The following is a 13746-nucleotide window of genomic DNA, read 5'->3' on the forward strand; positions in this document are numbered from 1 at the left end:
GAAACCAAAATAGTTTAACTGATTGTGGTAATTTAGAAGAAAATAATTACATTTAAAATCCCCCTTAGTAAGCACCAATAAAAAATGCTGCCTATACAGTGTACATGAGCAACAATTTTCCAAATCAACTTGCTAATAGTTAATTAGCTAATAAAAATCACCTGTTATAAACAAGCATTGCATACATGATGCAAAACTTTGTGTTACTAAGAAACCTGGCACTACAGCAATTCCATAAAGACAACTGTTCGATTGTTATTAGCAGGTCTTCAGTGCATTACTGTAGTTTTCTGCTAGATATAGTATAATAAGAATAATTATTTGCTAGTATGAATTCCTCAATGATCTGTAAACATTATCATCACCTACAACAAATGTGCATTAGTGGGACTTAGGGCATTCTTTTTACATGTTTCATTTGTGTCAACCACCACTTTAAAAGATGTTGGTGATTTACAAGTGTACCTGGATATAGTTTTCAACTCCTATTTGAGTATGGATTTTTTCTTACAGTTCAAAAATAATTCCCTCTCCTGCTCAGTTTCCACCTCTCCTCATTCTTAGCCTCATCCTAAGCTTTTTTTCATATTGATGAAAGAGGAAACTCCAATTTAGACTATATTAAATCTGGAAACAGACCAACCCATGCATTTGTGAAGAGACTCAGTTAAACAAATAAACAAAAAAAAACACAGCAAGCACATGTTATTATTCCTTTAAAAAAAAAAAAAAATGAGCAGGAGACTAAAACGGTAAAATTTTCACTGCAATTCCAGAGAACTACTAGAGAATCAGGAATGCTACTACAGTAAATAGTAGTAGCATTCATTCAACGGGGATAAATAACATGCCATAGGGGGAAATAATGAGGTGTTTCCTTATTGGGTACAAACTTTCCTGTTAATAAGTAACTACAGTGGACCAGGCTTCAGTACTGAAAAATTCTCCTATCCTGATACAATAGAGTAAGCTCTTTATTTCAACACACATATTTTGGATTTTGAGTGTAGGTGGTGACACAGCCACAGTGGGCTAACTGGCCAATGCATTATTTCATTCCAGTTTGTCTCTAGCATTCAGCGGGCCTGAATCTAAGCTTGGTCCAACTGCTTTTTCCTCCTCAGCTCTTTTTTATTGATTCTTAAAAGGTATAAAAATAGGTTATAATGCCTTCTGCTGCTTCACTTTTTTTTTTTTTTTTATAGTAAACAGTAGAGATACTGTAGATAATAACCTGTGCTTCCGGGAAGGTGCTGGCCTAGCATGTGCCCATTCCAGGGTGGCAGCATCTGCCACCTCCATTCCTTCACCACTCAAACCCAGCCACAAGTGCAAGCGCTGCTGACCAAAAGGTCAGCAACATGCAGGAGAGGATGTTCTATGTTCAGCTGAGGGTTAAAAGGTTAAAGATGCAGAAAGGAATGACTGTCAGCAGCCACTGCACATTAGCTGAGGAGTCAAACAGCTGTCCTCCTATAATCTCTCTGCTCATACCAACAGAGTACAAACAAGCATGAAATAACCAGCAACTTGGTCCTGTTTATTTATTAGTGAATAAGTTAAAAGCACCTAAGCCTACTGTGTTAGGTTCAGAGTCAGTAATATCTATGCTGAGGCTACCTACACAAACTAATTCAGAAACATCTCTGGTAAGTGAATCAGTGAAGAATTGCACTTACCTTGGGGGTAATGCAGGTTCTAGTTGAGATGCTCCAGCCTGTTCCGAATTATTCAAATCCTACAAAAATGAAAATGACAAAGTCATTTCATTAAGCCTAGGAAATAAAACAAATCCTCTTTAAATGACGCATTTCTTATTTTAAATTACAGTCAGGAAAAAAAACAGTGTTTTTGGAGTTTGAGGAAAAAAAGTAATAAATAACGTGATGTGTTCTAAACTATTATTGTTGTACGTAGAGATAGTAAATTGACTACCTGAATCACAGCTGAAATTGTACAGTAGGTGTAACCCAGCCCTTCCTTGCCTACAACTTGGGACTCAGAGTCTAAGAGCCAAATTCCGGAGAGTCACACATATGTGCAATTTCAGTGCCTCTAAGATCCCAACTTGCTTGCAGTTACACTAGGAGCTTTAAGTTTGACAGATGAAAGGACAGGCTGACACTAGGCACAGGCTTCGAGCAGAAAATACAACCTTGGTGTACCTCACGTTGGAAAAAGTCTCTTGCCAATAATGTTAGTTCTTATTCAGAAAGGTACCTAAAGATGCTTCCTAGAGACCTAACAAACAAATCCTGATTAATCTTGCTTTGGCAGATCATTTATTTAGTGCTTCCAGATGCCCATCCCCACCTTGCCAGAGACTACTACCCACAGCAGTCAGTAGAGAGGAGCACATGACATAGCTGAAGGGTTTGGATCACAGTAATGCATTAACAAATTACCATCCTCCTGCCTCCTGCTGTTCATTTTTACCCAATGCCAGAGAATAGTGCCAACTAAGCTGACCAAGCACAGATGTTTGCAACAGAATGGTAAATCCAAGTGCTGAATTTGGGTTCAAAAGAAACCTTTTTGAATCAGCAACTTTAAAAAGGGCTGAACAACCGTATTTATCTAGAAGTGGAGGCAGGCTTGAAACTAGTAAACAACAACTGTGATTTTCTCGACCTGGAAAATATCTAGATTTATTTTGTGACAAAACTTAGACTCTTGACTACATCCCCAGATGAATGCTCCCGAGTAAAAGCTTCTGATTAAAAGGAAACCTACTGCTTTCAGGTGGGAGTGGTATCCTAATAGCAAAACGTTTTCCTGCCTGAAAAGGAGCAAACCTGTACCAACCACTGCTTACGGTCAATTGTTTCTATTTGTTCTACTGTAATCAGTTTCACAGATAAGCACTGCTAGATTTGAAAAACCAGTATTTGTAATACTTCATTATGAATTTATTCTCAATGTCTACCACTTGGCATTCCAAATAGCTTGAAATGAGTATATTCTATTTGGAACTTAAGTTAAAAAGGAACCTACTCCAAAATGATTGTATGAGGTGTAACTTCACGTGTCTGTGATAATAATCTGGATGACACTGCAAACATTTTGGGGCTGTATTGTGCAAAATGTTATTTAATGTCATTGTATTGGCAATTATTTTTTCAGCATTGTCCAGAAAAGATAGGAACTGTATGAATAGCCTCTTTAGCTATGATGTACAAAAACCTCTCTATCTACTAGCAAAAGTAGCTAAAAATACATTTGCTGGCAGCCATCCATTTAGTCTGAGCTTTTGATTTCTCTCTTTACTGCCTGTGGTTTCCACAAGATTCACCAACATTTTTGCTATCATCACTCTCAACATTTGGAAATTCTGTCAATTTCTACTCAAATTCTCTTTAGCACATCTGCATCAAAAGGCATACAGGATACACAGCTATGGTGTACACCATTGTTATGTGCTCAGGAGCAAGGAGCAGAGCCTTACTTTCCAAAAATCAATGGTTCTACTCAGGTTTTGTTAAGGACCAGAATAAAACAACTGGAAGAAAATTCAAGAAATCAAGCTTCGCTCACCAACAGAACAGTTTATCCTGCCTGTAAATTACACTGGCCACATAAGAAGTGCTATGTGTACAAAATAAAAAAAAAACAAAACAACACAGATGTATTTCTGAAGGACTTCGGCAATATTTGACCATACAAACATTGCTAGATTTTGAACCACTCTACAGCGCTTTCAGAACTCAACTGCAGCATATCCTGATTCCAGATGCAAAGAAAATTGAAGATAAATATAATTGAAGGTCACTAAAATCAGCAAAGTGTTTTCCAGAACTGGCAGCAGTCTAAATCACCTTATTAAATCCTTATTAAATCAGAAAGCACAGTCAAAAGAAGAAAGTCTTAGATTTTTGATAGTCCCTTTCATCCTTTGGTTCCTCAAATAACTTACTTTTAAAATGGCCAAGAGTGACAAGAGATCTGTTACCCAAAGTAGGGAAAGCTGTTATACAACAAAACAGTATCAACTTACCATGTTTTTTACTAGGTCACCACTGTTGGGTTTGCCCACCGCGATATCAGAGGTGTTGCCAATAGGCCTTTCAGCAGGAAGTGGAGGAGGGCTATGTGGGATTTCATCTAAAGCTGTAAAAACAGAGCTCTGAATGAAAGTCTAATCAGTAGCTTGTTTACAAAGAAAGTCTAATTAATAGATTCTTCACACAGACCAACACTAAGTAAGAGAATTCACCTTGGTGTGGGGCATCTTGTTGCAAACACAACTTCCTTCCTCAAAGCCAGAGCGGCTAATGCACAGGAAAACTCAAAGACTAGTCAACAGAAAAGGGATGTGAAGGGAACACTGCAACTCTGATGTTGAATGTAGGAGTCATTCCCATTCCACATAATGAATCTCCACTGGTGTCTCAGGACCTCAGGACACCAGCAAGTTATTCTAGGGTTTCAGCTGCAGTACTTGTTGATATAATATTAGACGACTAGCAGAGTTTCTACCCCTGGGAATGTCAGACTCATTCCTGTATACTCTGAAACACCATCACCATCTCTCAGCCACATTTCTTAACTAGCTCACTTTTTCCAGCTGTCAGCTCCTGGAATATCCTTCAGGCTGGAAAACAGCTGAGGGTTATTTCAAGTAACCCTGAAAGATCAGAAGACTTGGATGGAAGAATCTACAGAAAGGTAAAGGCAAGAAAAAAAAATCCTGCCTGCTAGAAAATTCAGGAGGATAAAACAGAAGGAGAGTTGGGAATTCCCCAGCAGTCTTTAGGGAGCTAAAGAAGTTCAGAACATGGAAGTACAGCTCTTACTACAGAAGAATGATGATCTCAGTTTCAATTAAAAAAAAAACAAAAACAAAAAACAAAAAACCATGTTAATTATGAGATTTGTTTTAAATGTCCCTGTCGTTGAAGTCTGGGAAGCCCTTTGATCAGTTTTGTAAGCATATTTACCAATCATTTTGTCCTCATATACTGAACTTCTGTCACCTATTTTAAAATCTATTTGTATAAAATGACAAGTCTTTTCTCACAACAAACTTCAGACAATTAAGCTCTTCTGACTTCCAGCCAGCTTTGGAATTTTATAAGTAAGTGTGTATAGACAGCCTGCACTTTCACTCACGACAAAAGTGAAGACAGATGCCATGGAAAGAACAATTTTATTTATTCAAGTTACTTGTTTCACAAAAAGTGCTCTTAACAAAGAAAAAGCACATAGGGAGGAGAAATGGTGTTTGTTTTTAACACCTCAGTTGCACTAACATCATCTAGAAGGCTGGTGTGACATTTAAAAGTAAATAAGTTCAAGCATAAATACCTTATAATTCTTAGGAACAGGTTAAAGTTACTGTGTTGGAAATGACTGAGCACAGGGAGTGGAAGCTAATGCAGTGTTCATCCACTCTTCTAAGCTAGAACTGTGGGAAGTAAAAATGGTACCTGCATGTAACTGCAAGGGATACCTTCTCGTAATATACTTCATTGATACATAAAGAGCTTGACGGATTTATTTATTCACACCACCTCAAATCTGGATATATGCACAGATGGCTTGATTTCCCTTCCTTAGCCATTAATAAAGCCAAAAGTAAAAAAAAAAAAAAAAAAGCACCCAAAACTAGAAAGCAGGTGCTAACTTCACTGATTCCTAAGTGTAAATTTGATTGATTGATTTCTATTTTTTATTTTTCAGTTTTATTGACCTTCTTGTTTTGCACTGGTTCCTGACAGGATTCACCCAGAATGGCACAAAAACCCCAGAACCCGTTTTACTGAGATCATGTAGTTCTCCTACAATCTGTATGCTACTATAGCCTTGTCACTCCTTAACCCAACTGTACTACACTCATTTTTTTTTTTTAACAGCTTACATTTCTATAGTAGCTCCTATCTGAGAAAAAGGTGCTCTGCTCATCTGGAACTTGCTTCTGCTCCTTCACATCCCTCAATTGTAATTAAGCACATTATGACTGGCAGTTTCTGAAGAAAGTTCAATTGCCACTAGAGAGCAGCAAAGGGACAGGTTATCTAAGAGCTGAAAAGAGTCCAGATTAAAAAAAGAAGAAGAATTTAAGGATTTTTGTTATTCTTATTACTTTTTTTTAAATGGAAACAGCAATAAAAAATCTCCTTTGTGGAGAGAAACTGTGTCTTGGATTCTTTACAGTAGACTGTAACCAAATTCTTCCAATAGGATAAAGCTTTATTTGTGATCATTTATTAGCAGAATGATTTTCCTTGTAGCTTATCTTCTGTTTTCTCTGCATATCTCATCACTTCCACTGCATTTCACATATATGCAGAGGAAAAGAAAACTGCTGTAGGAGGGGATCTCAGGAAATGAGAGAAAGTCTTAGCAGCAATGCCACCAGGATATTTTGGTTCTACATCTACTCAATTTAATCAAATATGAGTCTGAAGTACCATTTTTTAGAGCCAGCAGTCCTGTGATCTTTCTTCCTAAGCTTTGAGGATAAAACATAAGGCTGAACATTAGTAAGTATGTATTCAAGTCAGAAAGATGAACACACAAAGAGCCACACAAGTTTTCCAATAAACTTCCACTGTGAAACACTGTCAGTGTCATTAGTAAAGATACAAAGGATCAGAGGTGAAAGAAAACTATAGCTGGGAGGTCTCTGACACAAAACTGAGCAAATCAGTTATTTGCATCCAAATTCTTGCATGCCTTCTTCACTCCCTCTATTACTACCAAGACGCTATTGCTTAAACGATTGTGGTTTCTAGATGAAGCGGTCAAGGAAACTTTCTAACGTAATCTGTGAGAACTTGACCATAACTTGTCAAGAACAAATTAATATCATAAAAAGGTTTCTTTGACAACTGCAGACTCTGCTCCCAGGAAGCAGCAACAAAATACCTGCAGCTTATGTCTAAATGTAAGTTAGTTATTACCAAAGCAGTATGGTTTAGATGACTGAACAAATTCGTTCTGCTGAAAGGGTCTCTTCCACCTCTTCTCTGCCATCTTTCAGATCACCTCCCTGCTGCCACTTTCCCTCTGGTAAGCATTAGTTCCAAAAGGTTTGAGAAACATCAAACACAGTGCAAGGGAAGGCATCAGACAAGGTAGCTGAAGAGTAGCACGACTCCCAGCCACTGCAGCCTCCCACCACAGCTCTTAAGTGAGTCATTTGTTTTGTTCAGCTGTACCTTGGGATTGCTTTGACAGCAAATATAACAAGTTAACAGCAACTCCACTTTAAAATATTTATTTGCAGGTAAAATCATCTCCTGATAAAGATTTTTCAGTCAGTTCAGGAGAAAAACTTACATTTTCCAGGTTTAGCTGGGATTCGGATAACAGTGGGTTTCCGTGCTACAGCTGGTTGAGTCGCCTGCTCCTTTGCCGGTTCGATTTTGGGAAGGAACTGGAATGGATCTAAGGGGAAAAAAAATATATATATATATATATTTAAGGTTTATTTGCTGAACATAAATCTCACCAGCTACTGCAATAGGTACTAAAGACATCAACATTTCACATCCAAGAAAGTAAGAAAAAATAAGTCTGGTTCCAGGGACAAACACTGCGCAGATATGAATAGAGCTCTTTGTAAATAACATCTTTTTGATACTTCTGCTTCCATAGTCCAATTAACACAAACATGTTCCAGATGCCTTCTAGGATTATACAAGCCACTGAACCAGAGCAACCACATTGCTTGATAACAGGGACCTGCAATCCGGATGGATTCAGGGAAATTATTTTCAGAGTAGTTGCTTGAATATGCTGCAAACGATCAGCAGAAAGTTTTAATCAATAAAATCTTGCCAAAGCTTAACAGCCAGTTCTACAGCAGAAAAAAATGCCTACAGAAACAAACAAAACCAGAAAGAATGTAAACCTTACTAATTACAATATCTCTTTGCTGTAGGATACCTAATTCCCTTGAAGATTCTGCTTCATTTCTGCTGAGTATAAACCTGAAGTCATGGGGAAGACTGCTTCAGGCCAAGGACACTGAGTTGTCCCTGAGCTCTGTCTGTCCCCACATGTATCACTCATTTCTCTTCTAGACTATCCAGTCGTTCCATTGGTAAAATGGGAGCAATGTTTTCTATTATTAATAAACTTAATCACTGGTCTCATGTTAATAGGCATGAGAACATATGAGCATGTAGAAGGCAGCTGTAAAAATACCTATACATAAATAAAATTCAAATCAAGAGGTTCTTTCTGAAGTACACCTTCATGTCAAAAAGCAGTATTTCGTTTCTATGTTTTTAACAAACATTAACTTTTCTCTGACATTACCAAAAATTGAAGTAAAACAGCAACGCATCATAAACATATAAGGCAGAAACTGGAGAAGTATTCTGGCCAGTAAATTCTCCACTGCATGTATTCACAGCTCCAACAGATGAGTTTGATCTCCTGTGGTGGCCTTTTTAATATGTACAGCTCAATGCGATGTTATTTATGGAGTGTCAGAGTCTCAGAGAAGAAGCACGCTGGGCATGTCTTTAAATTCTACAGGGCTTTTTAGCAAAAAATTCACCCCTTCCCAAAACTACTGCACACTTTGAGACAAAGTTGGAAATTCTTCATTTGATAAAATCCTATGAAACACTTAGGAAAAAACAGAATCGTTAAGTAAAGTGAAGTAATGATTTCTTATAGATAATTTTGAGAAGCGTAACGCAGGGCAGCTCATCAATACTCCTGAAATCTGTGTTTGTGAATGCACATCGGACTTGAAAATATCCTGAAGTACCGTATTTACTCACGAACAAATCTTTCAGCACTGCAACTAAAAACAAAAATCTCTTTATTTTCAGAGAGGAGAAGTAGTCCAAGTACACTAAGGTATTTTATTATTTTCAAACTAACAACACCCAGAATAATTTCAGACAGAGCAACACGTAATAACAAGCTGCTGAATTACAGCATGCCAAACTGCTCTCCTGCAAACAACAAATTTGAGGTCCTCATATGTTGCCAGCAGCCCCTCTGCCCCCCCGTCCCAGGGTTCATCTCCTGCTAGCCCCCAGCTCCTTTGCAGGAGAACCTCAGATTAGCACTGGTCAGCAGAAGGTTTAAGTTCCTTCCGTGAAAGCTGCACCAGACAAGAGTTTCTTCTGGAGGAGTGGAAAACACAGATCACAGCAGGGCTGCAAACAGTCTGGCAGTAAGTAGTTATAAGAAATGTGGAAATCCCACTCTTAGAGCAAGGCTGCAGTTTTGATTTTCTTTCCTTTCTTTATACCTAAGTCTGCAAGCTACATTGCTACAATTTGAATTGCGTTAAAAATGATTTGCCTATTTTTAACACTTACAATTGTGTTCAGAATGATTTTGGTGCAGGTGAAAAAATGAAATTTGAGCCAGGCTTTCCTCCCCTGTCTGCCAGCTATGTCGTAACCATACCCTACCGGCAAGGAGACCCCTGTAGAGGCATACCCATAGAAGCTCGAGGCACAGCATACTCACAATCAGACAGGTTTGGACAAAGCAGGCAATGGGGATCTCTCTCAGTCACCTGCTGCAGAGGTGAAGGAAACTCTGAACTTGAACTGCGATGTGATTACTTTCCAAAGCCTCATTCTTATAAAAATATAGGCAGAGTAAGGCCAAACAGGAATACTCCGATCAGCCAAAATTCTCATAAATCAGATGATTGCAAGTTGTACAGAATAATTGTACAGAATTACTGTTTGTTAACTGCTGATTGTTTCTATGCGTAGAGATGGTTTTCTTGACCGTCCAGCAGTTGTCTGAGGCCTCTCAATCAACAGATTTGAGAGATGTCATTTTTAAGCCTCCGTTTACTCAACCAAGTCTGAGAAAATCCTTTTACAAACCTTAGTTTTCCACTCATTATCTTCTGTTCAGATACACTGTTGTCACCTCATAATTAGTAGGAAACTCATTAACTTGTTTGTGTCATTCCATTCCCCAGTGCTGGGTCTGCAGCAGAAATTGGTTGAGTAAATGACTGTGCAGCTTTGTGCAATGGGACTGACAGCATATCAAATTTTTATGTTGTTTAACAACTATTGGGCATCGTTTGAGCATAATTCATGGGAGTGTGAAAACAGAATTGTTAATATACTCATTTGAACCTCTTCAGCTCAAGGAAATTAATCTGCAAGGCATTTTTCATAAAATAATCAACAGACTTCTATCGATCTTTCTTTATTGAAATTTTACAATGATGCTTAAAGCCTGTGTTTTCATTAGTCTCACTCTTCTAGAGCTTTTGTTTCCAAGTATTAATTGGTAACATACGTTTCTGTGCTCCTTTGTAGGAAAGACAAATAAAAGCTATGTATCCTAACACACCATATATCACCTCTTTCTTTTACTAGTTTAGGAGAGAGAGCTTCTTTCCTCATTTCCATTTATCTTTCTCATTTGAAGTTGGAAATGTTACAGAAGAAAAGGGAGCTTCAGAAAGTTATCCAACTTTTATTTATTTCTTTTGATACCACAGGATTTGGTGACCTTTCTGAAGCACTCATTGAATATTGTTCTGTCCAAACCACACACCAACAAAGCAAGCAAACAGTAATATCACAAAGTTTTACCTTGAGGATTATCTTTCCTGCAAGAAAAGGAAAGGTGATCCAGTTCCCAAATAGAATTATCAAACTTCTCACACATAAGATTTTAAAAAGAGTTGTACTAAGTCTTAGGGACAGGAAGATGTTATGTGGCAACATTTATCAATACTCAGAGGCGCAGAAATACAGTGAACTACTTGCACAGGTATTAGGCATTGCTCTCTGTTCACTGCTGACATCTGATGGACTGAAACAAAAAGCAAGGTAATTCAAGGCCATGAACAAACCTGACCTAAAGAATGAATGATGTTTACAGGATACACGTGGGGCATGCAGGAGGAGCTATCAACACAATGAAAATGCACAAAGTCACAGAATTATATGAAGTTTAACATTGTCTAGAATGTACCAGTAAAATTGCTAAGAAATGCAAATGAAGATCCAATGTTAAGTGTTCTTGTCAAAAACAAAATGTGCTCAATTGAGCAAAGATAAATACCTCATCCATGGTGTTAGAAAGCTGGAAAAGAGATAAATACCAAAACTGCTACTAGAATAGCAAAATGTCTTGGGCTACCATAACATGCAATGATAGGCATTTACCAGATGTACAACTACAGCATTATGTAGTTCACAGAGATGGCTATAAATGGACCTTTACCAAACTTTGATTATAATCAAGTTTTTGGCATTTCTCTAACTGTGGGGATCCCCACACTTACTTTCTATGCGTATCTAAAAGCACAATAGCTTAATATGGACAAGCTAGCAGTGAGCTACTACTAGAGGTGACTTTAATTACAGACTTTGAAACAAAACGATGACTAAGACCAACATAAACTGTGATGTAAGAACTCAGAGACTTTTCCTACATCATGATTCTTCTTTATCGGTCAGGAAACAATCGGGTAGTTCAAGTCGTAAGAGCCTTCAGGAAGCTCTAATTCAACCTCTGGTCCAGAAGTGGTCAGCTACAATGTCATGATGCTAGAAACTGGCTGCATAATCTGGCCTAACTTCATGACTGGTGCCAGATGCTATTTGGACATACAGTGTGAGACAAAACCCAAGACAATTCCCAGAGAGCAAGAAACACATTCTCATCCATTCTTGCTGAGTCAAGAAAGATAAATAACTTCAAGTAACCAAAAGAGTCATTGAAAGGTACACAGCAGAATACTAAGAAAAGTCGCATTATTTTGAAGATAGCTCTGGAGCAATCGACAGTTACAAATATTTTAATTCTTTTTCTCCCTTCCTTCCTGAGGAAGCAATTAAAAACAAGCAGCTGGGCAATAAATTCACAGAAGACAAAGTTACTCAAGCAGCAGTTTTTCTGAATGGGCCACAGTGTCACACAGATGCTACCATTCATGCCGCAAGAAGCAACAATATATATAAATAGACAGTAATCACTGGTTTGGTCATTTTTTCTGTCCATACAGGCAGAAGGAAACTCTCATACTAAGATGAAGTAAATAACTAATTAAAAGAATTGATAAACGCATCAGCTGCATTATTGTTAGAACTGAAATACGTAGATATGATGAAGATGAAAGAGAAAGCTGCCTTCCACAGATAAGGTAAGAATATCCCCAAACTACCTTTCAAAACACTTGGTTTAAATTAAGTGCTGGTCTGTCATGAACATAATCAGAACCGTATGACATCTCAAAAAAAGCAAAAGAGAAAAACTCTACCCACACAGGAAAGAACTCAAATATTTTAGCAAGATCACCTCCAGGTTTTAATTTAAATATGTGCTTGCACCGTTACCTTATTTTCTGCCAGGGCATTTGAAAGCACACACACTGCATGCTTTAACACAGCAACTGAAACAAGTGACAATCTTGAACTTACCAAAGCCACAGAACTTCTACTTAATTCAACTTGCACTAAAATTTCATTTCTGAGCCTTCGTAAAAAAAAAAAAAAAAAAGGACTACTGACAAAAGATTCCAACAGACTGTTTAGTGAAACTTTTAACCTCAAGGCACTGCACAAATCCCAGTTACCAGGTAGAAGAGATTCGTAAAAATACTATTTATGATCCCAAATATCACAACTGTCATCAAAGCATTAACACTTCAAGATTTACAGTCCCAAGTAGATGCTTTCACATTCTAAGGGACTGACAGGAACAGGAGTAATTTCATTAGGATACAAAATGCCTGTGAACATTCTCTCTAGCCTCTGTGTCAAAAACTAAGCAGGTACTTAGAACTGGCATCAGTTTTGGCTGCTGCTGAGAAGAACCATTTTGGGGATTTTTCATTCTTAACTTCTTCTCCCTGGTGTTTCTCTTGGGCCAGCAACGAAGACAACAGGTGGGTGCAAGGCTCTGCCATGGTTTACCTCAGTCACAGAGCTTTTGAGCCTCCAGTGCTCCAATAGACCATAATGATGCTGAAGGCTTTGAAAGTAAACTTGATACCCTGTTTCTTAGTTTGCACTGGAAGAATCATCTGTTTTGCCTGTGTTACACTTTCCCATCCAGTTGCTCACCTCAGCTTTTACACCTTTCTCATCATCAACTGAAAGTTTCTCCTTCTTACTTTTGCATCAGATGTTAGCAGAAACAGTAATCTATCTGTTCCCTTCTATTTACATTAGTTTAAGTGCCAGATGCATTTGTGCTGTATCAGAAATAATAAAAAAAAAAGCTTGTGAATGTTACAAACTGTTTGCTTTTTGACAAAAAAAAAAAATCAGCTGGTGCTTAGTTACAAACACCACCGCCTAAAAGCCTTCCTCCCTCTCTGTGGTTACCATAACAACAAGGAGAGTGCTGTCATTTTGTTAAGTAATGACAATGACAAATATGTAAGAAATGCAAAGGTCTGGGGAATTGGGAGCTAGATTACAGCTTTTCTTCCTGCCTTTACAAAACATTTTACTGTGGATTCATCTTGTAAATCCTAAGCTGTTCCTATGGGAACAGGAGAAATAGCTGGTGTTAGTGCTCTGCTTTGCCTCATTTTTCAGAAAGCCACTGCTGTTCTTGTAGATGCTTTGTCAAGACCTAGCATGGCATTAATAATCAAGGGTATAGCATATGATCTTCATCTCACACATGCCTGCAGAAAGTCTGGACTGAATTCTAATTTTTCTATGTAATGAAACAATAGTGCTATCAAACCTTCTCTTTAGTAGATAGGAAGGGGTTGCAGCAAAGGCGTCACTTGATTAAATAAATAATATCATGGACATTTGACTTGGGAAATCAAGAAAC

At 37.9% G+C, this 13746-nt stretch overlaps 1 protein-coding gene across 10 annotated transcripts in view; it reads right to left on the reverse strand.

Moving 5' to 3' along the window:
- SH3D19 (SH3 domain containing 19) overlaps positions 1 to 13746 on the reverse strand; it is a 94210-nt gene that overhangs the window by 14371 nt on the left and 66093 nt on the right. For all 10 annotated transcript variants that reach the window (XM_048941528.1, XM_048941523.1, XM_048941527.1 and 7 more), the window contains 3 exons: positions 7282 to 7389; positions 3995 to 4107; positions 1680 to 1738 (listed from right to left, as the gene is read on the reverse strand). In XM_048941528.1, coding sequence (XP_048797485.1) covers positions 1680 to 1738; positions 3995 to 4107; positions 7282 to 7389 — 280 coding nt within the window. The remainder of the gene's footprint in view (positions 1 to 1679; positions 1739 to 3994; positions 4108 to 7281; positions 7390 to 13746) is intronic.

Source organism: Lagopus muta, chromosome 4 (assembly GCF_023343835.1).
Source record: "Lagopus muta isolate bLagMut1 chromosome 4, bLagMut1 primary, whole genome shotgun sequence".
NCBI classification, from domain to species: domain Eukaryota; kingdom Metazoa; phylum Chordata; class Aves; order Galliformes; family Phasianidae; genus Lagopus; species Lagopus muta.